Source organism: Argopecten irradians, chromosome 12 (assembly GCF_041381155.1).
Source record: "Argopecten irradians isolate NY chromosome 12, Ai_NY, whole genome shotgun sequence".
NCBI lineage: Eukaryota > Metazoa > Mollusca > Bivalvia > Pectinida > Pectinidae > Argopecten > Argopecten irradians.
In genome coordinates this window covers 11,505,783-11,533,601 of record NC_091145.1, presented here as the reverse complement: position 1 = coordinate 11,533,601, position 27,819 = coordinate 11,505,783, and the positions used below count along the sequence as shown (strand labels likewise).

At 34.4% G+C, this 27,819-nt stretch overlaps 1 protein-coding gene across 11 annotated transcripts in view; it reads left to right on the top strand.

Moving 5' to 3' along the window:
- The window catches only part of LOC138336217 (IQ motif and SEC7 domain-containing protein 1-like), a 75,342-nt gene extending 47,893 nt beyond the window's left edge, over positions 1–27,449 (top strand). For 7 of the 11 annotated variants that reach the window (XM_069285601.1, XM_069285608.1, XM_069285603.1 and 4 more), the window contains 12 exons: positions 11,813–13,372; positions 13,927–14,088; positions 15,961–16,042; positions 16,479–16,686; positions 17,448–17,587; positions 17,905–18,030; positions 18,321–18,420; positions 18,854–18,975; positions 19,326–19,542; positions 20,350–20,409; positions 22,840–22,889; positions 23,343–27,449. In XM_069285601.1, the coding sequence (XP_069141702.1) occupies positions 11,813–13,372; positions 13,927–14,088; positions 15,961–16,042; positions 16,479–16,686; positions 17,448–17,587; positions 17,905–18,030; positions 18,321–18,420; positions 18,854–18,975; positions 19,326–19,542; positions 20,350–20,409; positions 22,840–22,889; positions 23,343–23,549 (3,034 nt within the window). In that variant the 3' untranslated portion in view covers positions 23,550–27,449. Of the gene's footprint in view, positions 1–2,872; positions 3,338–7,933; positions 8,076–11,812; positions 13,373–13,926; positions 14,089–15,960; positions 16,043–16,478; positions 16,687–17,447; positions 17,588–17,904; positions 18,031–18,320; positions 18,421–18,853; positions 18,976–19,325; positions 19,543–20,349; positions 20,410–22,839; positions 22,890–23,342 lie in introns of those variants that run through there. The other 4 variants (XM_069285606.1, XM_069285611.1, XM_069285602.1 and 1 more) reach the window with 4 other exon arrangements.
- Positions 27,450–27,819: the final 370 nt, after the last annotated feature.

Here is a 27,819-nt window from a genome sequence, read left to right as displayed (position 1 = left end):
TGCAAGTTTAAATCTTATGTACAGCAGTAACTGCAAAGTACTATTTGCTGGTTGGTGGTTTTTCTCCATGTACTCACGCTTGCCTCCGCCCTTCAAACCTGGCACACCCTTAAATGTGTCTGGTTGTCTAAAGAATGTTACACTAATCTAGCCAATTAAAAGTATTTCAATATTAGGGTATATAAATTTTAGCACTTCTACCTCTGGGTCACAAGATGTTTTTGTTTCTTGGCTCTCTATCTTCCTCCATCCGATTGATTAGACGTGTAATCAGCTCAAACAGATCCCTATTAGGTAACATGGGTTACGGCCCCTGATTTTTATCAGGATGTGTGGAGTACTTTTAACACAAACACGTACTTAAACCGAAGTGTCCCTTTTTGAAAGTTGAAACTCCCATACTTAGGACACTTGAAAAACATTGTATCGGGTGACCTATTTATAAGTACATCAGGCTGAAATTTTTACCATAACAATTTGTAACAATAACAATTTCTTTTGTTTAAAAAAAGTGAGTGTAAAAGTATGTTTAGTAGCACTACAGTATGTTTAATTCCTTCACCCCCGAAAGCTTGAAATGAACTGCTCCAGAGTTTGAATCAGAAGAGTCCAATGTGTCTATAGGGGTGAATGAATTGAATAGTGTCAAGGGAGCCAATATTGGATGAATTTTGTTTTACCGACCTGACTGAATAATCCAGCAACTTACTGATTTTGACACCAGGTATCAAATTACACTCCCTATATTGTTTAGTTGACACAAGTTTCAAGTGTAAAAATGATAAATGGAGTGTTAATTATTTATTTAACAGGAAGTTTCACCTGTATTTATAGGACACCTTTTTGTAAAAATAATGGACACTTGTTCATACAGAACTCTTGTGTATAAAGGATACCTGTCTATCAAGAACGTTTGTCTGTAAATGACACGTTTATATCAAGGATGCTCGGCTATAATGGATACCTCTGTATAAAGGACACTTTTCTATAAAGGATTCCTGTCTATAAAGGGCACCTCTATAAAATAGACATTTGTTTATTTAGGATACCTTTGTATAAAGGACACCTGTCTATAAAGGACACCTCTGTTGAAGGACACCTGTCTATAAAGAACACATATCTATATAGGGCACCTGTCTATAAAGGTCACCTGTCTATAAAGGACACCTCTATATTACAGACTTGTCTTTAAATGATACCTCTATATAAAGGACACCTGTCTATTGTCTATAAAGGATACCTCAATATAAAGGACACTTTATATAAAGGACATTTGTCTATTGAAGACTATTGTTTATAAAGGATACATCTATATAAAGGACACTTGTCTATATTAAAGACTATCATCTATAAGGAACCTCTATATCAAGAACATTTGACACTCATTCAGTGTATTTTACTCTATAATTTCCCTGTGGTTAGAGACACCTGTCTTTAAAGGACAGTTCTCTATACAAGATAGGCTCATCAAACTGTATGAGAAACCTCTTTATATAAAACACCTGCCTATACTGGACATTTTACTCTATCCTTTTAGTTTTTCATTATAAATAGGTGTTACTAAAACTAAAACAAATGATGGTCTGGATTTAGATTACTTATATAATGATGGTGCTTCAAGGTTTTAGATAAACCCAAGTTTTGGCAGTACTGTTGAGATCTTACTATGGTATACAGTATATATCCAGTCATGCCGAATTTGAATTTTACACATTCAGCCATATATGACACATGTTAGCCTACAGTGGTGTCAAGGGAATTGGATATATGTAAGATCATCACAGAATTTTTAGACTCTATCTCTATGGTGTAATAATGTTCACTCTGTATAATGTTTTATTATATGATCTACTGAGTATGTGGTCTCTGTGTCCAGCCATCTTGTAGTTAACTTTTCCAGTACCAGTATCAGGTTTTTTCCAGTGGCCTGAAATTGGGTCTGAAAAGGGAGATCACTCTAGCCTAGCCCACAGAGACTATATCTAAGGCCTAAGGTTTGCTGGAATTTATGGATACTAAGTTTGTTAAAAAAGGAGAACAAATGATTACAGTTGTAAGATATGCTAAATCTTAGACAATATCTTCTAAATAATAAAGCCATATGAAATAAGATATCATTAGCATACTTATTAGGAAATATGTTTCAAAAGTTCAAATGTGATCGATGTGTATCTTTTGGATTGATGCAGAAATATTATAGAAGTTGGTTGAAATGGAAGAATATTTTCGCATGGAGAGAATGTTGTACTGTTAGATCATAGGCATTTTAATAGCTTTATGTATATGAGAGCTGCCCACAAAAGGCGAAATACTCTTAAGTCAGCCTCCATCTTTGAATGCCTTCGATATTACTGCAGCATCATACATACATTGCCGTATAATGTGCCAGAATTGTTGTAAAAAAAACCTCTCCACTGAAATCTGGAGGGGGCGATATAGAACTCCGACCAACTCTACACAATTTCATTGGCTAAGCGCGTTTCTCTGTCGTGCAGTAGTCATGCATGTACAATATAACTATTGATTATTCTTAGAAAATTTGCTTGTGGCCATGCAATGCTAAAGCATTTGATTCTGTGTTTGGCATTTCAAACATCGTACACAAAGCATTGAAGCTACCAATAAATCCGAGATTATTAGATTTAAAAGTCTCCTGTTTAATGATATCTAATGATAATGTATATAGGAAGGGAATGTATTTCTGTGTAGATGTTCTATGTAGATTTTCTATGTAGATGTTCTGTGTAGATTTTCTATGTAGATTGTAACTGGATGTGTCTTGGTTCGGTGTGTGGTACTTGAGAATGAGGCTGGTCTTGTCGTGGATGTCACCCTCACATACACACACACAGGAAGCCTTCCCGACACTGAATATTTGTCGTATGATACTACACACTAAGGATGTTTAACAATCGAGACAATTAACTTGTTAGACACTGGACAATCAAAGATGGACGCTATGTGGACAAGGAGAGGCGATGCTGGGTAAAAGCAGCAGGGTTATATACGGAGACTGGACATGCTGTAGCGCGGTCGACGGCTACCATTGATTGTTTTGCGTGGTAACCGTCAACATTTGCATCCTATAGCTTACAGAGTTTGTTTTACACTCGGTCAATCAGCAGTGTGAGTCATGCTTGAAGGATATTCCCCGTTTGTCCTGTAGGAAATTGGAACATGCAAATTAAAACAGGGATTGAGAAAGGAAATTATACACAAATGGATATTGATTGAAGAATAGTTGATTTACAAAGACAGTGTGCATGGTGAAATCACAATTTCTAAAGAATCTCACAATGGAGTTCAAGCGTCGAAGTCGTCAGAAAAGGCACGGAAGGTAAGCTCGGGAAATGCACATCATTTCCATCGCTGTACGGGGAAAATATATATACATTGAATTGTGATCTGAAGGTATTCACGCTCTCTATTGTCAAAATATTTTGTCAGTGTAAACACCAGTTCAGCTATTGTACAGGGTTCACAATGTTAGGGAGCCTGGTAACAATGTCCTGTTTGTTTTCTTTATAATTCAATATAGGTCAGAACGATTCTGTTACGAGAGTTTCCTGTATAGTTCGTACACTATTGGACGTAAACATCCCTATTGTGTTGTGAGTTATGGTCTGTCGATCACTGGACCACCTGATTCGGGTGTTCTAGCTGATTAAACAGCTCAGGTACATGGGATGTCAGGGTTTAAAAGAAAATCTGAAAGTATTCTGTGAACCATTTAATATGGAAATGTTTACCTAGTCCAAATTACATTCTGAGTTGTGTTTGTATGTGTAAATGTCAAATTCCTGTCATAATTAATTTATGACCCATACATGGACTGATTGTAATAATAGAAAAATTTCAGCAGTTGACTCTCTAAATGTCCTGAAGGTTATAGTGTGTTAGCTGATGGATATTCTATGGTATACATTGTGTGTATCGATTGCTTTATCTGGTTTGGTGTTGGATGATAATATTTGATGAACCTTGAATAACCTTGAATTTGGGGGGAGCCTCTTTTGGCATTGTGAGTGAGAGAGAGGCAATATTGATTATGTAACTGTCTGTTAGTGTAAAATAAACAATCCTTTCTGAGTGTTTACTACCCGATTCTAATTTTATTGAGTTTTAGAATCGGTGTGGGAGTTTGCCTGCATAATAAACCTCTCGCTAGTCGTTTAGGCAGTTTGAGTAGACAGTTCAGTTGCTGAGAGAATATTCAGTCATGGTTCATATTCAATTTTATGCTTAATGGGTTTTACTTATAACACATGTTACCAGCGTTAAATGACTTGGCAATTTGTAGATATAGGTATTAGATACCAAGGTGTCTTCTGACGATTTATACAGGTATGATGTGACGGTTATATATAGGTATGATGTGACAGTAAATATACAGGTATGATGTGACAGTATATATATACAGGTATGATGTGACAGTATATATATACAGGTATGATGTGACAGTAAATATACAGGTATGATGTGACAGTATATATATACAGGTATGATGTGACAGTATATATATACAGGTATGATGTGACAGTATATATATACAGGTATGATGTGACAGTATATATATACAGGTATGATGTGACAGTATATATATATACAGGTATGATGTGACAGTATATACAGGTATGATGTGACAGTATATATACAGGTATGATGTGACAGTATATATACAGGTATGATGTGACAGTATATATACAGGTATGATGTGACAGTATATATACAGGTATGATGTGACAGTATATATACAGGTATGATGTGACAGTATATATACAGTATGATGTGACAGTATATATACAGGTATGATGTGACAGTATATATATACAGGTATGATGTGACAGTATATATATACAGGTATGATGTGACAGTATATACAGGTATGATGTGACAGTATATATACAGGTATGATGTGACAGTATATATACAGGTATGATGTGACAGTATATATATATACAGGTATGATGTGACAGTATATATATACAGGTATGATGTGACAGTATATATATACAGGTATGATGTGACAGTATATATATATACAGGTATGATGTGACAGTATATATATACAGGTATGATGTGACAGTATATATATACAGGTATGATGTGACAGTATATATATACAGGTATGATGTGACAGTATATATATACAGGTATGATGTGACAGTATATATATACAGGTATGATGTGACAGTATATATACAGGTATGATGTGACAGTATATATATACAGGTATGATGTGACAGTATATATATACAGGTATGATGTGACAGTATATATATATACAGGTATGATGTGACAGTATATATACAGGTATGATGTGACAGTATATATATACAGGTATGATGTGACAGTATATATATACAGGTATGATATGACAGTATATATATATACAGGTATGATGTGACAGTATATATATATACAGGTATGATGTGACAGTATATATATATATATATACAGGTATGATGTGACAGTATATATACAGGTATGATGTGACAGTATATATATACAGGTATGAACGTCCTTACATGACCCTGGCTGTTAATAGGACGTAAAACTAAACAAACAAACAGGTATGATATGACAGTATATATATACAGGTATGATGTGACAGTATATATATACAGGTATGATGTGACAGTATATATATAAAGGTATGATGTGACAGTATATATATACAGGTATGATGTGACAGTATATACAGGTATGATGTGACAGTATATATATATACAGGTATGATGTGACAGTATATATATACAGGTATGATGTGACAGTATATATACAGGTATGATGTGACAGTATATATATAGGTATGATGTGACAGTATATATATATACAGGTATGATGTGACAGTATATATATACAGGTATGATGTGACAGTATATATATACAGGTATGATGTGACAGTATATATATATATATATATACAGGTATGATGTGACAGTATATATATATACAGGTATGATGTGACAGTATATATATATATACAGGTATGATGTGACGGTATATATATAGGTATGATGTGACAGTATATATATACAGGTATGATGTGACAGTATATGTATATACAGGTATGATGTGACAGTATATATATACAGGTATGATGTGACAGTATATATATATACAGGTATGATGTGACAGTATATACAGGTATGATGTGACAGTATATATATATACAGGTATGATGTGACAGTATATATATACAGGTATGATGTGACAGTATATATACAGGTATGATGTGACAGTATATATATACAGGTATGATGTGACAGTATATATATACAGGTATGATGTGACAGTATATATATATATGTATATGTGACAGGTATGTTTTAAGGATATTGCCTTTCATAAAAATATTCTACAAAATAAGTCAGTTTTCAAAAGAAATCAGTTAGAAAACCAAAAAAGTCAAACTGCCCTAAGTCAAAGTAAGTGAAATTGAAGTCTGAAAAAGGGGAGGGGAGCTTATAGGAATGTGGGCGCTTATTGGGTCAAATACGGTATGATCTGGCAGTATATTGGTATGATATAATTGTTTTACCTGTATTGATATACACAATACTAGAATTATGTAAGTGATCTATTGATTTTAAAATGATATGACATATGCTTTATACCATTATCTGATTTCAAATTTACATGTGCTGTATATTAGCTAAAATACAGTTAATCTACCGGACAGGTAAAGTGTATAATGTTGAGTGAGGTTGTCATGGCGATCGTTAGCTAGAGATTGAGATAAGAAGCCTTTGAATCAGACTTTGTTTGTGTAATGATACAAGATTATCTTTGGACAATCTAAGCATCGCTAACTTAGATCACATGTAGACCTTTGTAATTGTTTTCTCACATGGTAATGAATATAAACAAAATTTTGCTAATGATGGGTATTAATTCTCTACTTATCATAAAACCTTGTAAATGTTCTAACAGTACTCCATGAGATTATGATAATCTGCCATAATCTTGGTTGTTACCAAGGCAACAGACATTGTCTTTATATACCCAAAGTTCCTCTAGCCAGTATGTGAGGGTCTACAGTTAGATAAAGTCCCTTCTGGGGTTGTGTGGACACTCTAGTTTTGCTAAAGATTGTGGCTTATTTCCCGTCTCTCCCTCTTTGATTTTGAGGAGAACTAATGTACTTAAAAGTTTGATATTTTGATGTCAAAGCTATATTTCCATGTGGACGTGATCTAAAGATGTCAGTATTTGAGAGAAAAACCTGCACAAAATAGAATAATACCAGCTCAAAATAGAATAAAATCAAGCATCAATCAATTTTGGTGTCTGTTTCACCGGCTTTGGGAGAAGGTACAGCTATGTGTTATGTCTATAAGATGTCCCGATATCTTACCACTAGCCCTCCACCTGGGTAGCAAGTGCAAATTAAACCAATGTAGGATAGTAGCCAGGTATTGGATCTGTGTTTTTTTCTCCAGGTACTCTGGATTTCCTCCACATTTTTACCTTGGCAATCATCTTATTAAGTCACCCTGGGTTTTAAAAGATATGATCTGTCTATTGCAAGATAATTCTTTAACAAAATAATCGACAAGATCCTGTTTTGTACTCTGAAACTGACAACAACCACACCTAATTTTCTTATTCTATAAGCAAAAAAAAGTTAAGCATAATTGATTATATACGCTTACTTCCTAGACAAATTATCTTTTGGTTTTGCGCTATAAATATCAAAAAGATATTCTTACAAACTTCGAAAGATGATCAAAACATCTTAACAGGTTATTGAACTCCCATGAGGCTATACCCCATACCACATTGTGTATAAAGCAGGGATTGTTCAAAGGCGGATTATAAACAGATAAAAGATGGAACAGATCTGTGGTTTTAGGTTGTCGAGTGTAGTTTTTTCAACCTTTGATATATAATACAAAGTGTGTTTAGACGAACTGGTGACATCATTTCCTTATCTACATCCGACATGTTAAGAGGATGTCAGCTGGCTTAGCAGGAAATCTATACTAACTTACATATATAACAGTCGAAAACTGTAATCCAAAGATAAAATGTCAGACAGAAGATTGGCAGGAATTCTAGGAAAATTCTAGGTAGGAATTGAGGAAAACCAATATATTATAATTTTCTATGATAGTCTAATTTTTCAAAGACATGAAGTTAAAACTGTTTAACACTTCAAATACATGCAGTTTGATTATTTTTGCACTTATAAAAGGAACTACAGTAGATATATGCATTAAAACATTGAAACTATTATGTTTAGTATGTATTAATGAATCTGAAATTCAGTAAGAATATTCATAAGTGCCATGTGTTCATTTTGTACTGAATTTATAATTGGAAAACTTATATGTACCTGATAATATTTTCATGATATTTTCCAGAAAAAAAAATTCTTGGGATTATCATTAAAGATAATTACAGTTCATAAACTTCAGTTTCAATTAAAGATGCTCCACCACTGACAAATAGTATTTTTTCACCATCAAAAACAGGAGCAGACGATTTAGTATTTTTCTTCAGTTAGAATGGTTACTTTCTTAACACCATTACCATCATTGAAAAGTTTGAGCTTTTGATTTTACTTCAAGTTAGAAATATGAAAAATAATTAATTGTATAATTAATTTTGTGTTAATTAGGCATATATGTACACGAATAAACACCAATTATTGTTCAAATGATGAATATTATTGTTCAAATGATGAATATTATTCATGCTCTGTTGGTGGTGGAGCAATGTTGAGCAATTTAAAATTTCAACCATATCAATAACTTAATAGTGTATGCTATCCCAGTGGATTTCTTCTGATAGAGTCAGTAACTTTTATTCCTTATTATGAAGTGATACTATAAATAAACAATTTGACTGATGCATTAATTAAAGATTCATTAATTATTGATTTCCTGGCTAATGATCCTTTACAATATCAACAGTCGAAGTCCCAGTAGGCTAATTAAATGGACCCGTTGACCAAGTTATGTAAATTTAATCACAGGATATGGTTGGTCATTATATAAGTGTTGAATAATATAAATGTGTGGTCATTCTACACAAACTTACCAATTATACTGTTAGGATTAATTACTTTATGACGGGCAAGATAAGACCTGACCCTTGATGATGACCAAGAGGTGACCAGCCCTCAATTAGAACCACATTGATAATATTTTAATTTCCCCAATTAAGTGATAGGGTGATTGTGGTCTGGTTTTCATTATGGGGTTGGTGCTATGTATATAGTGCATGGACTCTCAGATTATGTTGGTGAGCTGTGTTATCAGTACTTAGTGGTCAGTGCATGCATGGTCAGTCAGTTCACCTATCAGGATTTTCTAGCTAAATCTGACAGCTAAGTATTCTGTCAGGACTTAATTTGTGTTAACAGTGAAATATCTTACTATTTCCTCTGAAACTGACACTGTGCTTTTTACTGTGAAAAATTCTACTTGCAAGGAAGTAACATATGGATGTCTGTTTCGTCTGAAACTGACACACAACTCATTTTGTGACTTTTTTCCCTGACCCCTGGACATACATTTATAGTTTATCTTGCTAGAACTTCTGACAGTTGGATTAATTAACCAGAGATACTAAAGGTATATTTCTAAGTGTATGTGTGCATGCATATTTTTGTGGATAATTTATATTTCAGATATAATTGCACTTAGTTGTCATAAGATGGTGGCTATAGGCCAGCAAGGTACTTATGTAGTCTATATATATATGTAGGTTTGTAGGAAAAAGTTTTAAAGAAAAAGAAACAGTGTTGCAATTAACAGGTCGGCAGTCAGTTAATTAATTTATTAATCAATAATGTGAAGTTTCTATGCATTTTCATTGCAGAAAAAATTGAAATTTGTCGGTTATACAATTATTTATTTAACAGACAAAAATTCGTGTCGGAATTGGAGAGGTGTCCATTATATAGAGTACATTTATATAGTAATTTCAATAGCGATTCCTCACAGTGTCCGTTACAGACAGGTGTCGCTATATAGAGATGTTCGCAGAGTTGACTAATACTACTACTAATTTATTGTCACTGATTTTAAGAATAGAAGTTTACTATTGTGACAATAAGCTTTGTAGGCAGCATCTATGATATTCACAAAAACTGTCTTGGATATGAAATACTAATTAGAACATGCTATGACTAAAATATGTCGAGATGGAATTGAAAATATTGAAATATGACCTGTTATGATATCTGCTTGTTGGTTGCAACATGGGCTTAATGGGGCTCGAATAATATCTGTTAACATTATTCATATGAATTGTAAATTTTAGCCTAGCTGATGTAATCAGGAAGTGCTTGTTTCTGCATGAATATTCCCTATTAACTTGAAACTCACCGATCATCTGCACATGACGTGTACCATTGAAATTGGATTTATATCATTGATTAGTTATATGGCAGTGCCAACAGATAAATTACGATTCTATTTTAAGAACACATGATGAACATGATCTTATTTTTACTCTACAATATATAACATATTATAATCATCATAAAGCGTTGGCAATGTTTGCCATAGTGACAGCCTAAAATGGATAGACATTAGCTGATATTTCATCATTGAGGCTGCGGATGGTTAGTTCATGAAGTTTACTGACATTTAGCTACTAGCCCTGGACTACCGCTAGCTAAGGGGCATCAGGGGTCGAGTGATTACAATGCTTTGACATATTACCACAAGAACTCCACCACTGGGTCACGAGTTCGAATCCTAATTGGGACAGTTGCCAGATTTTAAGGGGAGTTAATCTAGTATCTTGATTTTGCTAAGAAAATCTGATAGTCATGAGTCTACATCCATACATGACCATGCAAATTAAAGACTTTGTTATTAACTATTAATGAGATGTAAGGTTATACTGTATATGATAATCATGGTTTATTATTTAGATAATTACGGTAAAATTTCAGAGGCACCTGATCCTAAGCCAATGTGATGTCTAGTTATACTAGCCCCCAAGATTGTAATTGTATTTTTTCCCATTCATGACATAAGTAAGAGCGGGTAAGGAGAAAGGTATTAATATTCTACGGGGAGATGTGTTGTAAAGCCTGACTCTACGAGGTGATCAATATATACCACATGTACAGCCGACTACTAGAATAGCTGGGACAGTCGACGGAAAAATCAATCCTGAGATGTTTACAAACATCCCTCACAGCTACAATAGGTCAGGCCATGTCAGTGAAATGGGATGGTCCAAGTTTGAAATTAGGGACAACAGGATTCCCTGTCTAGTTACTGGTTATAGATCTACGCTGAGATCAATGAAGCTATGTAATTATCTACAAATGTCTATTTTTAGATATGAAAAAAATGAAATTTGAGAACGTGAGATTTTCTTTGTACCTTTGAACAAAAATCATTATGTTTGTATAAGCATGATACAAATGTGCATGTTAAAAACTGATTTATTGAATTTAACATGCTATGAAAAAATGTAATGATTTTATGGATGCTGAGATATGTTTGAACCACTTGCAGCAATATGAACAGGTTTTCACCTTTTTTCTACATTTGGAAAACTTAAAAATTTTCTTACATTGCACTCAATAAACAACCAGTTGTCAGTCTTTGATGTGAAATTGGAATAAATCCTTTTATTTCTCATAGTTTGATTATCTTGTAATATTTGCACCAATTGATTTCTGTGGGGACACACATATGAAAAAAAATATGATTAAAATCAGGGTCAAGGTCATTTGTAAATATAGTAATGTTAGTGATTCTGCTTGGTTACAGGGTTAACAAATAAAAATGTTTTGGATTATTTTGATTTTCATGGCTTTTATTTTGTATCTTTTCAGTGTCACAACATCAAGGAATGGCGATGACCTCCTGAGGCAGAAATCTAGGTCAAGGTCGGTCGGCGGATCACCACTGGAGTCACCAAGGACCAGCAAGCTTGTGAATCAAGGGGGTAATATCACACAGGGTAACCGTTGTCAACGGCAACGCTCATTACGGAGAACAGAAGATGAGGTGAAAAAGTCAAGGTCACAGTCAGTAGCGTATGAACTGTCACAAGACCTACAAGAGAAACAAGTGGAAATGTTAGAAAGGAAGTACGGAGGTTCTATAAGATCTCGGCGTGCTGCGAAAACTATACAACGGGCTTTCAGGCAATATTGTATGAACAGAAACTTCGAGAAACTGAGGATAGCAGTGGGTGAACGAAGGCTATCTAAACGTCTCTCAGAACTAGGTCGTAGTAACACAATATGGACCGATAGAATAAGTGCAGATAGTCACTACAGTACGAGTATGGGTGCTACATTAATCCAAAGTAACGGTGATATTCAGAGACATTCAGAAACCAACCAGGAAATGGGAGGAAAATACATATCCGGTTACGATGGAACAAATTATAGGGAACACCCGAGGATGAAACCTCAAATGTCTCTAGATCCAAATATAAAACTTGATCAAAATCGGGTGAAACTACCGAGAAAGGATCGTAAACGTTTAGAAAGGTGTACTGAAGTTGTGGATCAACCTGATATACCGGTAGAGGAGAAATCGCATCTAAACGATGAAACGAACAATAATCGTAATTCTTACCCAGAGATGAACGACAGTAGTAATAGCGAGTCACCACAGAACTCGGTGGATCTACATAGTTTTCATTTTGAGACTCTTCTGGAGAGTAAAGAAACGGACATTCTAGTGGATAGTTTTCAAAGTGATGGTGCAATTCACAGTGTCCATAGTGAACCAATGTTACATCCGGATTTATCATCCAATTTAGGAATTTCCCAAAAACCTTCCACCTCATCTTTGTACTCTAACACGAGTACGGACACGTACGATAGTGCTAAAAGTCGTAGTGCTTCCTACGAAAATTTTCGAACCAATTATTCCGACTCAGGGTCGCTTGGTAGTCAAGGGGACATTCAGATTAAAGTAGAACAATTATCACCTGACGGAATTCGAACCCAGGAACAAAAACAAATGGCGGACCAGACGTTGAAGTATTACATGAACCAAGAAGTCAAAATGCGTGGTAAAAACGAAGGAAGTGCTAAAAAACCGCCTCTTGTACCTGCACGAGCGCCAGAGGCATCACCGATATGGAAACGGAAAAGTACTGCAAACGGGGGACCAGGTTCCGTTACAACGCCGACACAAAAAACTTTAGAACCAAAACGTATGAGTAACATATCAGAAATGAGTGAAGCAGATTCGCTCGATGGACGATGTTCTAGTTCTCCAAGCTCAGAAAACGTGAGTCTTGGCGGAGATAGTAGTATAGGGTATCAAAAACGTATTCGACTAAGTATGACACCAGATCACCAACAGGTGATGCCAAAGATGGCCGACAAACACAGAAAACGAACCTACAGGATAGGGCTCAATTTATTCAACAAGTAAGTATAACATATATATTTATATGTTAATGTGTTTTTGACTTCATTGTTGGCAATTTTTTTCTAGAATTATTACTATTGAAAATGAGAACTATGAAATAATTCACATACACAATTGTTAATACAGAACAAATGCTGATGCTAATTTTAGTATTGTCTTTGTTGATTTTGTATTTGTGTGGACCGAACAGAATGATGCACTGCAAAATTTCAAGTTTTCTGTTACAAATTTTGATTTCTTTAATAATTCATTTCTGCTCTTTATTACTTATGCATACTGAAAAACCATGTCTAGATGAAGATTTTATGATCATAATGTGATTGGGAGGTCAATTGGTCATAAGGAAAGTCTTTTGCTTACATTTGGTCTAAAATATTCTTCGAATAAAGATTATTGATTTGAATCATTGGGAAAACCAATGTTGTACATATGGGAGTTGATGTAACTTCCATGTCTAGATAGTTACTAAAATAACCGTATGTTCGATACAGGTCCTCTTGGCCTTTTATTTAAATTGCACCTTCGTAATGATTTATTTCCTTTGCGTTTTCAGAAAACCAGAGAAAGGTATTCGTTTCCTGTGTGAGTACGGCTTCATCGATGAGTCGCCACATGTGGTAGCGCGGTTTCTAATCACAAGAAAAGGACTAAGCAAACAGATGATTGGGGAATATCTTGGCAACCTTCAAAACGAGTTTAACATGGAAGTCCTTCAGTAAGTCATTATACAATATGCACAGGAAGACAAGTTTTATATATGCAGCAAAATGAATTTAACATAAACTCTTTTAGTGCAACCAATTTGTGATGCCTGTGACTCAGCCGTGAGGTTATGAGTTCATACAGTGACAAAGGTCATGTTCCAAATGCATCAATGTCACTTTCTGTGTGGAGTGAATTTAGGACAAAATCTGCTCATGTTTATTCAGATTTTATGAAAATATTCTGACCTGCTGTATTTCAGGACATATGTAGGCCTAGTTAATGATTTAGTGTTTGATTTATTGCCAAAGGGGAATGAAAACGGAACAGGTTCATTTTTAGGGTTATGAATATTTACAAAGTTGAAGACATCACCAATTAATGTAATTTTTTTGTCTTTACCATTAAATGGGAGAAACATAGTGTTAACTACCAGTATGTCCATTTCGTCCTATCCTTTCCAGTCCTGTCCTGTTCCATCCAGATTTCATATGGCGGCTAGGGCATCCTTTTCAGTCCTATCCTATCCTTTCCCGTCCTGTCCTATCCAATCCAGATTTTAATAGGAGGCTTGGGCATCAATAGAAATTTCAACTTTTCAATTATTTTACCGGTACTTGAACATTCAAAAAATTTTTTTTTTTTAAATTAAAGATTTAAAAATTAGTAAGTAAATATTTGGTGGATGGAGGGATGGCAGAAAGGAAGAAAATCAAGGAGTATTGGAAATCACGGTCCAGGTTCTCTATAATTAAACAGACTCAACAGCTATTGGACTTTAAATATTCAGAACTGTACTCCGCTAATCAATGCAGTACCAGAGTTTTATGGTACATCAAAAGACTGTATGCACAGCCAGTGAATTATTCAACACAACACCTACTTGGGCCCACCAATTACCAAAGATGGAGTTTGTCTGGATGTATATATGGAATCTCCTTTACATCAGATCAATTCTGCTTCCTACGAGATTCTGTGCCGTAATGGCAGCCTCTTGTTTCTCAGGATATATACTGTTAGAGCCGTTCTTCTACAATATTGATTATAATATACAACCAGCTGATGTTGTGTCTGTGAGGGGGGGCGTATGTATACCTTAACCAATGTGGGAAATCAGAATGTTCAAAGAAACAAAAATATGATCATCTAGAATCTTAGATTGATAAAAGATTATAGAAAGCAGTATGCTAAAATAATGAGGAAATGCAATGATGTCCTAAAATCACTACTAGTCAGAAAGGTCTTAATGGATTTTAACCAAAATTGATTTGATAAAGAAATTCTGTTATATCACTGATCAGTAATGATTACCGTATAGCTGATTAAAATTTTTCTGAATTTTAAAATTAAGAACGGAAAATTAACAGTTTTAGTTTTAACACCCCCCCCTCCCCACAGTATTAAGTTTTCAACCAATGGTCTGAAACTCCTTTTATAATCGTGCTTATAATTGTCAATAAAATTGTAGTGTCATCATTTTGTTTTGGATTTGGGTAAACAATGCAAGCAGGTCTTTAATGCCGAAATTCTACTATCCCTGATATTTGGAGGTCATCCAAGGTCACAAACATACCATTAATTGATGATTCCTGTATGTAATTCTTTATGTTGTTAAATTTTTCATTGGAATATCAAAATTAATATAGCTGAAGGTTTGATTCTGTCTGTAGAATTAAGTAGAAACGTGGAAACTTGAGTTATGAAAACTGAACGAGTACACCGTTGAAATCAATAAACACGCTTTATAATTATGGTGATTGATACCGAGCAGAATACCATTATATAATGTGCTGGGCTCTGTTGAGATCTCATGCAGGAGACACAATACATAACTTTAACTATTTAGGGGCTGCAACAATAAACAGAGATATTTTTCTACTTTCAGTTACTTTGCTCAAGAGATAGATTTGGCTGGTCTCCAGGTGGACATGGCGCTGAGGAAGTTCCAGTCCTGTTTCAGAATGCCAGTAAGTATTGACCAGAATTTTCCCTGGTGCAGGTTTTCTGCATCTAAAATGCAAATTGACATGGGGTCTTAAGAATTAATGGGAATCCAAGAGAATCAATGTGATATTTATCTTAAATGAAAAGTTCATGGAAATTAGATTATCTAAAACAAGCAATTATCATTTTTCTGTAACAAATATTTCAAATTGAAATGAAATCATTGCAGTATGAAATGTATGTGAGCATACAAAATCTGCAGAATATGTTTCATTAAAATGTACTTTCACAGTTCATATCTTTGATTCCCAGGAACAATTATAGTCAAAACTAGAAGCGGAAAACCCACAAAACTTCTCATAATGCATGTTGGGATTGAAATTATCTCTTGCAGGCATGTACTAGACATAAAATGTCACAGAATCACCATCTTTAACAAGATATTTTTCCTACTTTTAGGGTGAGGCTCAGAAGATTGAAAGACTTATGGAGGCGTTTGCATCAAGATACTGTTTCTGTAACCCGGACCAAGTAAAGAACTTCAAAAACCTTGATGTCGTGTTCCTTCTCGCCTTCGCCATTATCATGCTCAACACCGACTTACACAACTCCAATATCAAGCCTGAGAGACGCATGAAGCTGGAAGACTTCATAAAAAATTTACGAGGTATGTGTTCTAATTGTCTTGGCAGTGATGGTCATTTGAGAAAATGTGCTACCAGTGTTTTACCAGGTCAGCTGTCATCTAGTCCATCTCAACTAGTGTTGTCGATGTTGGTTTTAGGCCAGGAATGTATCCTAAAAGAGCATTCCGGCTCACTCAGTGTACTATTAATGATAAATGGTAGACATTTTAGAATTGATCCTTTCAGCTATATGACAACTTGTTAGGACGAGTAGCGGTCAATTCACGATTATTAGATTTTGATGTAATGACTTATTCTTTGAAACCATAATGGTTAGAGCCATAGTAGTTGAAGTATAAGGGGCCGCGGTGGCCGAGTGGTTAAGATGTCGCGACATATTACCACAAGCCCTCCACCTCTGGGATGCGGGTTCCAATCCCATGTGGGGCAGTTGCCAGGTACTGACCGCTGGTCGGTGGTTTTTCTCCGGGTACTCCTGCTTTCCTCCACCAACAAACCTGGCACGTCCTTACATGACCCTGGCTGTTAATAGGACGTAATAATAAACAAACCAAAAAAGTTGAAGTATATACTTGTGAAGTGTTAATCCATTAACTGTTAATTATTTAAACATTAATTATTAAGGCTTTGGAACCATGATGTCAACGGTAATAGAAGTTTGAATTTTGATGTAAAGACTTCTTCTTTATCACCATAATACCTAGATCCGTTGTAGTTCTTGCTGTACAGAAGCTTCAAGTTGATGAGAGATATTTTACAGACTTTGTTGTGATTGTTATAGGTATTGACGATGGCGATGACGTTGATCGTGATATGCTGGTTGGTATTTATGAGAGGATAAGCACCTCAGAGCTACGTCCCGGTGTTGACCACGTCACCCAAGTTATGAAGGTTGAACAGACCATTGTCGGCAAGAGACCGGTGAGTTGTGTCTGTAACCTTCAGCATTCTCCCTTGTCAGGTCTGAACATTTGTCTAGAAAACCTATGTTATCTACTCAAACAAGTGTGACTTGATGACAAAATCATGTACAAAATTAATGTGAAGTTATATTTTAGGAGTACCTGTATTGTTTCTTTCCATTTCATTTTGTTTCATTTTGCTTTTATTTTTCACTTACCCATATTTTAGTTTTGGAATAAAAAAAATAGAGCAAAAAACAATGTCAAAAAAACACCCTCAAACAAATTCCTGTGAATCTTTTAAGATAATTTAATTGAATCTGATTGTAATTTCAGCAACTGGCACTGTCCCATCGGCGACTTGTGTGTTACTGTCGACTGTACGAGGTTCACGACCCACAGAAGAAAGAGAAGATCGGTCTACACCAGAGAGAAGTGTTCCTCTTCAACGATATCATCTTTGTAAGTATTCAATCTATACTGCTTCTCTTTTTGTCAACATAACATAGTAACTTAGTTTAGTTTACATTGTTTTGATATAATTCCTAAAGCAAGAATTTCTCAAAATCAAACACTTTGTGCCAGACATGCTTTAATTAACTTTGCTGCCTCAGGTGAACCCTGTACATGTCCTTATATTTCTTGTTTTCTAGGTGAAATCAAGCCACAAAATGCTTAGTAAAGGTGTTAGAGGCAGACCCTTTTTTTCCATAGCTAACGTTTCTTAAAACATTTTACTTGTATTTTTCCAGGTAACAAAAATCTTTAGTAAAAAGAAAACGGGTATAACCTATGCCTTTAAGCAATCCTTTCCTCTCTGTGGTATGCAAGTGTTCCTGTTTGAAACAGCACGTAAGTACATATAAAGGCTGAGTATAAAAAGTATATATGCTATAAACAGATTTATCTGCCCCTGTGTGTAGTCTTAACCGCTGTTGTAGCATTATGGAATAAAAAAATCTTTAGTCACCTTTTATATACGATAATTTATACAGGACCGTAAACATTATGTCAATTGTTTCTGTCAGAGTTACTGCCCTTTAATGTCAGAGTTATGATCTAATACTGTTGCATCATTAATATCATGTTGCATCCATGTTGTAACACCTGGCAAGAGCATTGCATAAAATGTCGCTGTAAAATATATAAATTGTTCCATAAAATATAGCAAAACTGCAATTTACATAAAATATCACATTTCCTGGTTTACACCATTAAATGTATTGTATTTCCTTACGTGTTTTGTGTTTCATTCAGATGTAAACATCAGCTGTTCTATTTATAGATTATCAGTTTGGTGTACGACTTAATAACAGCCTCGATGGAAAAGTGCTAATGACATTCAACGCTAGGAACGACCACGATCGGCAAAAGTTTGTGGAGGACCTCAAGGAAGCCATTTTAGAGGTAATATATTAATTCGATGAATATGACTTGTGAATTAAGAATTGTTAAGATAAAGACGTTTTGTAATCAAGTTCACAATCATTCTCAGATATATTGAAGATGAGTTAGGCCAGTATATTGTAAACCTAATGAAGGATTATGCATATGATTATGTATCTCACAAAATGGAAAAAAAAATTCTTGAAAAAATCTGACAGACTGACAAAAAAAACAACAAATTATGGTCGAAAGTTTTCCTGAATGAAACCTATGCTGATTTCCTGTCCAAAAATCAGAATGACAATAAGAAGATTAATTATGGACGAAGATTTTCTTCCTGAATAAAACCTTGATTGATTTCCTGTCCACAGTCCAATGGGATGGAGCAGTATAGGATAGAAGAAGAGCTACAGCGACACAGTGCCAAAAACAACACGATCGACCGTCACTACGCCAACGACGACTCCCGGGTACTAATGTACGAACTCTCGAAGCCATCTGATCCCACCTTAAATAGATTGTCTGCCCCTGAATGTGGTGGCTTGAAGAAGCTTCCTCTGTCCAACTCTCTCACTGATCTATGCGAAGGTACGCATGCGCATGTACTGGGTTTTGGTTATGTTGACTGCAAACTCCCAACTAATTTTTAAAAACAATAACACTCGTTTAGTTATATATTGATCGAATAAGCTTTTGTTAAAGCATAATTTCAAATTTCTGAACGCTACTTAATGAATTGCTTCGTTTTAACTAATCCTTATTTACATGCTTGATTAATGATTCCTAATTTCATACGATTTCTGATTTAGAATAAAAGTGTATTATTAAATACATAGGGTCAATAATCCAATGTTTGTATCTTAATATGATAGAAATGGCAATTATCCAGAAAGGATCGATTGTCATATTCCATGTACTTCATGGCATCATACAATGTTCTGCCTTTTTATAGTAGTAAAGAATTATCTCCCTTGTAGAAAGGTATCAATTGTGATGTCATCATTTTGTGAGCAAAATTGATACTATTTCTCTGATATATAAGATATTATGCTCACAAACACAAAATCATAATCAATACCAACATGCAAGGGCAGATAACTCTTTTTAAAATATGCATAACTCTGCCAAGACAAATTTTGTAAATATTTTTCATTAAAAACAGAAGAAGTACAAAATCACAGAATCTATAATTGTTTGAAAAATTTTTTAAATGTTCTTTTTTTCTGGAAATAATGTCTTACTTAAAAAATTTGAAATTAAAGTAAGATAGAGATTTTATCTAGAAATCTGTCCCTTTTTGCAACAATTAGACATTCATCAAATTTTTTATATGTGTATGATTCTATATAAACGAGGCCATATATTAATCCTATTAACTTGCTATTTTTTCCCTAGATGTCTTGTTGACGCTGGGACTTTGGGATAAAAGATATATAACTGTGCAAAAGATTACATGTAACCTTTTATATTACAAGCATAGCACAGGGCCGAATATATATATGTGTATATATACATATAATTTCATTGTTCATGGAGTTTGCAAAAATTATTTTGCTTTTTTCATTTCAATTTCATTTTCCCTTTTGATTTGTTATCCTATGTTGTGGCCTCGATTCCTAACTTAGTAGAAACATTTGATAATTTTTTTTTTTCAATTTTGTTTCACTATTAGCTCACAAGGCCGAGGGTCAAGTCAGAAAGCTTGTATATTGTCTGGTTTCAGTTGTCAATCATTATTAGGAATCTCTGGGTAAAAAAAAACGAAAAAAAAAAATACAAATTGTTATTTTCTAATCATTAATCAATTAAAAAAATAAACATCTCAAATCCAAAAATTGATCTAATGATTACCCATAGAATATAAAATTCCAACTTAAACATCAATTTCATGATATGCCCCCCCCTGCTTTTCTAATCATTATTTACGGTATTTCAATTACATTATGTAGCAGGGGAGATAACTCTTTACAAAATTTGACCATTGAAATCTATAATACAAGCCCATAGGACTTTATTAAGTTTCATTTAATGGTATGACAAATGCATCGTGTTTAAATAATATATTTATCTGTATGAATTAATTTCTTGGCGATCATTTTGGCTGAATCTGCATCTAACGTGCTGACACTATATATCATACTTATGTAATCCATCAGCTTTTGATATTGTCTTTGAACACATATCTCTCCATTTCTCTCTGTTTACGTTTCTTCATTTTCTCTATCCTGAATGTGACTGGTAAATCACTGAAGTCTTGTATGTTGTTTGTGATACAAATGTAAATTTATCGTGCACCAATCTTTGTCACTGTGTAAAAACATCCAGCAGGGATTCAAATCAATCCTTTTTAAGTTTTTACAAATTTCTATGAAGAAGTAAGAACTCTTCAAAACTATTACATATCACATTATTTTCTTCGGCATCAGTAATTTGTATGAATAATTTCTCACAGAATTTATTTTCACAGAATTTATTTTGATATTTGATGGTCACTAGGGCCTCTTGTATGATAGGTCAAATTTTGACATAATGTATTATGAATGAATCCCTGTTATTTAGAGTAATGTTACATAAACTTGAGAATGTCCATGTAAACATGTATATATACCTGATAAATGTATCCATACACTACATTTGTACATTCAGGACATGCAAGCTATTGTTTTCTGTATAAATACTTTATAAAGCTACTGGTACTCATGTTTTTAACATATTTACTCAAGGCATATAACTTCTTGAGCGCTCAACATATTTTTACATCAATTTACAATTAGAATGATCAACATATTTTAAATTATGCTGAGCGCTTGAGAAGTTGTCTTTACTGTTCAAATCATTACAGAAAATAATGGTTGGCTTGTCATGTATTTACAACTGTATTTTTTTTAATTATGAAATTTAGTATTCAACTATTATAATGCCATGTTATGGAGTATAATTAACATTAAGTAATTTTGTATTGTCTTATATAGATATAACAATAATGCTAATATAATCTGTCTCCAAGGTTTATACTGATATTGAGACTGTAATTTTGGTCATTAATCATTTATGATATACCTGTATACAGTATAAAAATCAATAGAATATTAATTTGTAATGCTGACTGTGGAATGATTAGCTGGTAATATATTGTATGTTCTATAAAGGATTTATTCACATTTGCATTGCTTATAATTCAGCGTTCTGCGTTGTAATCATTAACAAAGCTTATCTAATCCAACAAAAAAACCTGTCCAGTATGACCCCTTTTTACAGCAGAAATCTGTCTAGTATGACATTTCTACTACAGAAACCTGTCTAGTAGGAACTCTTTTTCCTACAGAAAACTGTCCAATATGACCCTTTCTACTACAGAAACCTGACTAGTATGAACTCTTTTTACTACAGACACCTGTCTAGTATGACCCCTTCTAATACAGAAAGTGTTACCTTTACCAATGCAGTAAACAGTTTAGATATAGACTCTTTAAACCTCTATGAAGTATTGCCCTTCTTAACATAAACCAGTCTAATGTGACCATTTTCACTACAGAAAACTTTACCCTGTCTTAATTCAGAAACGTGGTTTTCACTTCAAATAAACCTCTGTAATCTAACACTTTCATATTACATTACCTGTATTGTTTATCTCCTTCCTATTACAATAACCTTTTAGTCGGACCCCTTACATACACATTTTAGTCATTGGGAAAGCATGAAAAGAAACAATTACTCTTGTGGCTAATGTTATACCCAGGTTTGGAAACCCTGTTATTATTTTAACTGTCTAGTTATATTCTTAACCACGGAAGTTAACCATGTAAGTTAACCATGTAAGTTAACCTTGTAAGTTAACCACGTTAGTTAACCACGTTAATTAACCTGATCCTATTTCTGTTGTAGCTCCAGGGATGAGGAGAGGTAGCAGTGGGGGTTCGCTGGACAGTGGAGTGGTATGTAAAAATAATTCCTACAGCAACATTAAAAAAAAATGAAATTATCATCATATTTTAGTGTAAAATTTCAGCTGAAAAAGTACTATTGCTGCCGAAGTATGTAGGCTTACAGTAATCTAAAGTAGGTCAATAGTGAACTTGTAAGTTTGAGTACTCAGCAGTCAAAGCACTGTTGATTTCCTTGTCTTTCTTCATTTCTTGGGTTGATATGTACGGTATATTCATATCTGAATCATTTCATATTTTCCATATAATTCACGATCAGAATGTAATTTATTCAATCAAATTTCAAAATATCAAAAGAAAACACAAGAAATTCAATTTCAATTTGCCCAAGAACAGAATTTAACAATGCAATTTTCAAAAAAGTGTAAAAAGTGTTAGCCTAGTAAATCTGGAGTAGGAATGGACTTAACATAGAGATATTTTATTGTGTCAATCTAATTTCAGGCGTCAGGGAGCTCTGGAGGAGTGAACAGCAGCGGAGAGTCCTTAGGGGCCCAGCATGTCCAAGTCCAGCACCCTCAACGATCCCCTGTCACCAGGGCACCTTATTCATCATCACAGGAACACCGCGGTGTCCGACCACGTCATCCCAAAACCTCAGCCGTATACCTACACAGCCACGGATCGGTACCAGAAGGCACAGAGGTGTGAGGGGAGTTAACTCTAATCTTAGTCCCAGACAATGGGGATATGTGAGGGGAGACAACTCTCATGTTATTCCCAGGCAGCGTGGAGGTGTGAGGGGAGTTAACTCTTATGTCAGTCCCAGACATTTGGGTTATGTAAGGGGAGACAACTCTCAGAACAGTCATAGACAGCGCAGAGGTGTGAGGGAAGACAACTATCACTTTTTTCCAAGACAGCATGGCTGTGTGAGGGGAGTTAACTCTCATACTGGTCCCAGACAGTGGCGATATGTAAGGGGAGCCAACTCTCAGATAAATCCCAGACAGCATGGAGGTGTTAGGGGAGACAACTCTCATATCAGTCCCAGACGACGCGGAGATTTAAGGGGTTACTCTCCTTTACTCCATAGAAACAAGGACACCAACTAGCTTGTTCATGTAACTTGATTAGTTAGGTACACAATACTGGCTGCTTCATTCCATGAAATGTGATCAACCAATTATCATCCAAGACAAACTTTGACACCATCTTTTTAATTCAACAATGTCTACATGTTCCATCATATCCGTGTAGCTAGTGGGAACAAAAACAACATTTTATAATAGCCGACAATAGATAAAACTAAAGTAGCATGATGACCGTTATTGCTGGATAGAAAGTGTGTACATCTTTGGATAGGTACTAGTATTAGTAACATTTCAGTAATTGTCAGCAAAGAAAACATGCCAAAAACATAATTCACCCTTAAATTGTTGGTGAAATTAGAAAATTATCCATAGAACTATATATATATATATTAGTCAGAGCAGATGAATCAAATTTGAAAACTTACATATAACAGTTGTATACAGGGTTTTCAAAAAACTTTTGTTATTTATTCTAATGAAAACCTTTCTTAACTTGAAAACATCCAATTACATGTGTCTCTAATATGGACATTTCTCCATTACAGTTCTAAATAAAATGCTTAAAATCATTAACAGAGTTAAGATGGCAAAGCTAACAAGATAAATTTGTATTCAACACATCAAAAATGTGTATAATTTAATCTTTTTTTTAGAATTCAGTACATTTTCAGCTTACCAAACTTTTTTTCAATTATCTTGTTAAACTAATTGTACTTGATGAATAGTGTAAAATCCAGATGATTTCAGGCCCTATGTGCCTCTTGTTTGAAATGAAGTAGGAATATGTTGCGATGTCTGATCCTGTTAAATTGTTCTACACAGAACTGTTGGTCTGCAGTGTTCCATACACATGTAATAGAGTTGTATAGACACCTACCTTAATTACAGTTTGTATCTGATTGGCTGATCTGCTGAGTCTTGTTTTTGATTGGCTGATCTGTCCAGTCTTGTATCCGATTGGCTGATCTGTCGGGTCATTGGATTGACTGATCTATCTAATCTTTTATCTGATTGGCTGATCTGTCTAATCTTTTATCTGATTGGCTGATCTGTCCAGTCTTGTATCTGATTGGCTGATTTACATGTAAAAATGTTTTCACCTGTTTGCTGTGGGTGTGTACTCGGGGGAGGGGGGGGACATTTTTGTCTCACCGTATCTGTTTTTATACCCGAGGTTTGTGTGTGTTGGAATAATAAAACAACTCAGTGTTCAAACACATGTGAGGCATTTGCATCAAATGCCCCAGGTTTGATATATATCATTCTTATCTAAATTTGTGACTGCAGACTTCAACTAGATTTACATAGTAGTGCTAAATTTTTGCCAGGGCCTTGAGCAAGACTTCTTGTAGTGCTATATATTACTAGAAACTTTGAGCAAGACTGATAGTACTAGTGCTTATTATATTATAACATTGTACACATGTACATCTAATATGAAAGTTGCATGGCAGAGTAAATCAAATACTAGGTTATGCTATGTATTATTGTCAGAAATTAAAATGCACACAAATTCTAAAAATGAGTTTACAGGCACCCATATATATAATATATATATATAAATCCACTTTCTGAAAAATGGTGTTCTCCACAATTTAGTGTTTTTAAAGTTGTATTTGAACATTTCTTTCCGCTGTAGTTTAGGGAATAAAGGTTTTTACGACTGGTATACCTGAGTGAAATTTGGAAATTATACCACAAGATGTTAAATACATGTATACTGTTGGGTGTACTGAAGTTCTGTAGCATTTGGTGTTATTGGATATCGAATGTGGTGATACGAAAATGTATATGTATATTGGTTTGTAAACAAACAATGTTAAATTATGTTAACTTATGCAATCTGTTGTTTTATCGTGTGGCTGTTGCATTATGGGATATACAATGTATATAACTGTGTTCATCCACAAATGAAACCTCCTGAAATGAAATTCTGTTAAAAAGTATTTGGTTGCTAGGCAACCAGCTCTTTGATGTGGCGAGTCCGCTGTTTTAGTACATTTGTACCAATCTTTGTGTAACGGCCTTTACCAGTGAATGTCTGGTCTCATGAAATGAGACGATTTGTACAGTCGGTGTAATTAATACTGTAATCTAATTCGTGAAATAAATTATTCTGTACATAGATATTGTTATATAAAACGTTTTGTACAGACACTAAAGGGAGACAACTTTTGTAAGTATAACACAAAGGGAGAGAACTCAGAATATTGTAACCAAGGAAAACAGTTCACCTTAGGGAAGACTATTATAGTGTATTTAAATCATTATGTAAAAGGATTTCATATCAAGCATAGTCTGAGCTATGAAAGTTCCTAAAGCTTTGTAGAAGTTGAAGTATACTATCTAAACCAGACTCTAAATATATATATACCTCAAATGAAATAATGAAGATTTGTGAAATTGGACTGTTGATTCGAAATTTTAGATAAAATTTATTACTGCATTTAATGAATTTCATAAATATTGATGAGGGGAAAAAGATTTACTGTAAATGTAACTAGACTCCACGATTCCATCTTTATACATAACCGAGTTACCTCCCTTGCGGGTTGGTGTCTTAACACTAGTCTCGCATTCCGCAGACAGTAAGTCATTTACGTGCACCCGTAACTTACGTGTGCTTGGTGAAACCGTCAAAATAACTTACGAACAGGTTACAGGTACCAGTAAAGTTAGGTATGCTTTGTGAACGTTAAGCGCGGCGAGAGTCTGGGGAATGCGAGACTAGCTTTACATATAATAGAGTTAACTCTCTTGTGGGTTGGTGTTCATTGCGACGTCATAATTTCAAGAGTGAACACTACCTTGTTGTCTCCGACAAAAAATATGACTTGTCATCTAAAGAGTAATAATGTAACAATCAAATACCTATCCAAAAGGGCAGATAACTCTGTATTATGGAAAAACTAGTTTCTGGTTTAGACAGAGGACTTCTTTATATGCTGATTAACAGGTATGTGATATCAGTCACATGTTTGCTGTGATATGTATTACACTAAGATTATCCAAACATGATACACTAATGTGCAGACGTTCTGGGGAAGAAAAGTCCCAGAACAACCATATCTAGTATTACGTTTGTGTAGATATATGTATCTGTACAGCTTTATGGGTTCTGGTTCTGGTCCTTGTCATATTAGAGGTCCTGATCATAGAATAGAGGCGTGCAAGGGAGGGGGGGATAAATTCCTGTAAAATGAATCTGTAATGTGTGTGTCAGAGTGAGATAGTCAAGAGAGAAAAAAAACCTAATGTATCTTTGGGCTTGTGCAACCGTAGTTATTACCCAGTAAATAGAAAAATTGTAAATTAAATAAAAATGTACATTTTCTTGATTCATTTTAACTTGATACAACAAGTTTGTGAACTGTGTTTGTGTGGAAACCAAACTCTGAGCAATAGTATTGTTTTTCTTCACCATCTATAACATTATGTTGATTGTTAGGTGAGCTTCATACAACAAAAGAAATGAAGACTTGGTAACTTATAAAATAAACAAGAAACAAATCCTTAACACTGTTTGTGTTGTTTTTGTGAACTTAAGTTCAAGGTCCACTTCCTTTCCGAAACAGCTTCCAAGTATAGGAGAAACAAAGAAAACTGTAAATAACATGTATCTTGACTTATCTGCAGTACCGCCGACAGAGCATAAATGATATTCATCATTCATCATTCAGGATATAGTGCCAAAGAATTTTTTTCGGGATGCAATTAATTATTTTTCATATTTTTAACTTGAAGTAAAATTAGAAGCTTAAACTTTTCAATGGTGGTAATGGTGTAAAGTAAGTAACTTTTGTAAGTGAAGAAAAAAAACTAAATCGTCTGATCCTGTTTTTGATAGTGAAAAAGTACCATTTGTCAGCAGTGGAGTATCTTTAAGG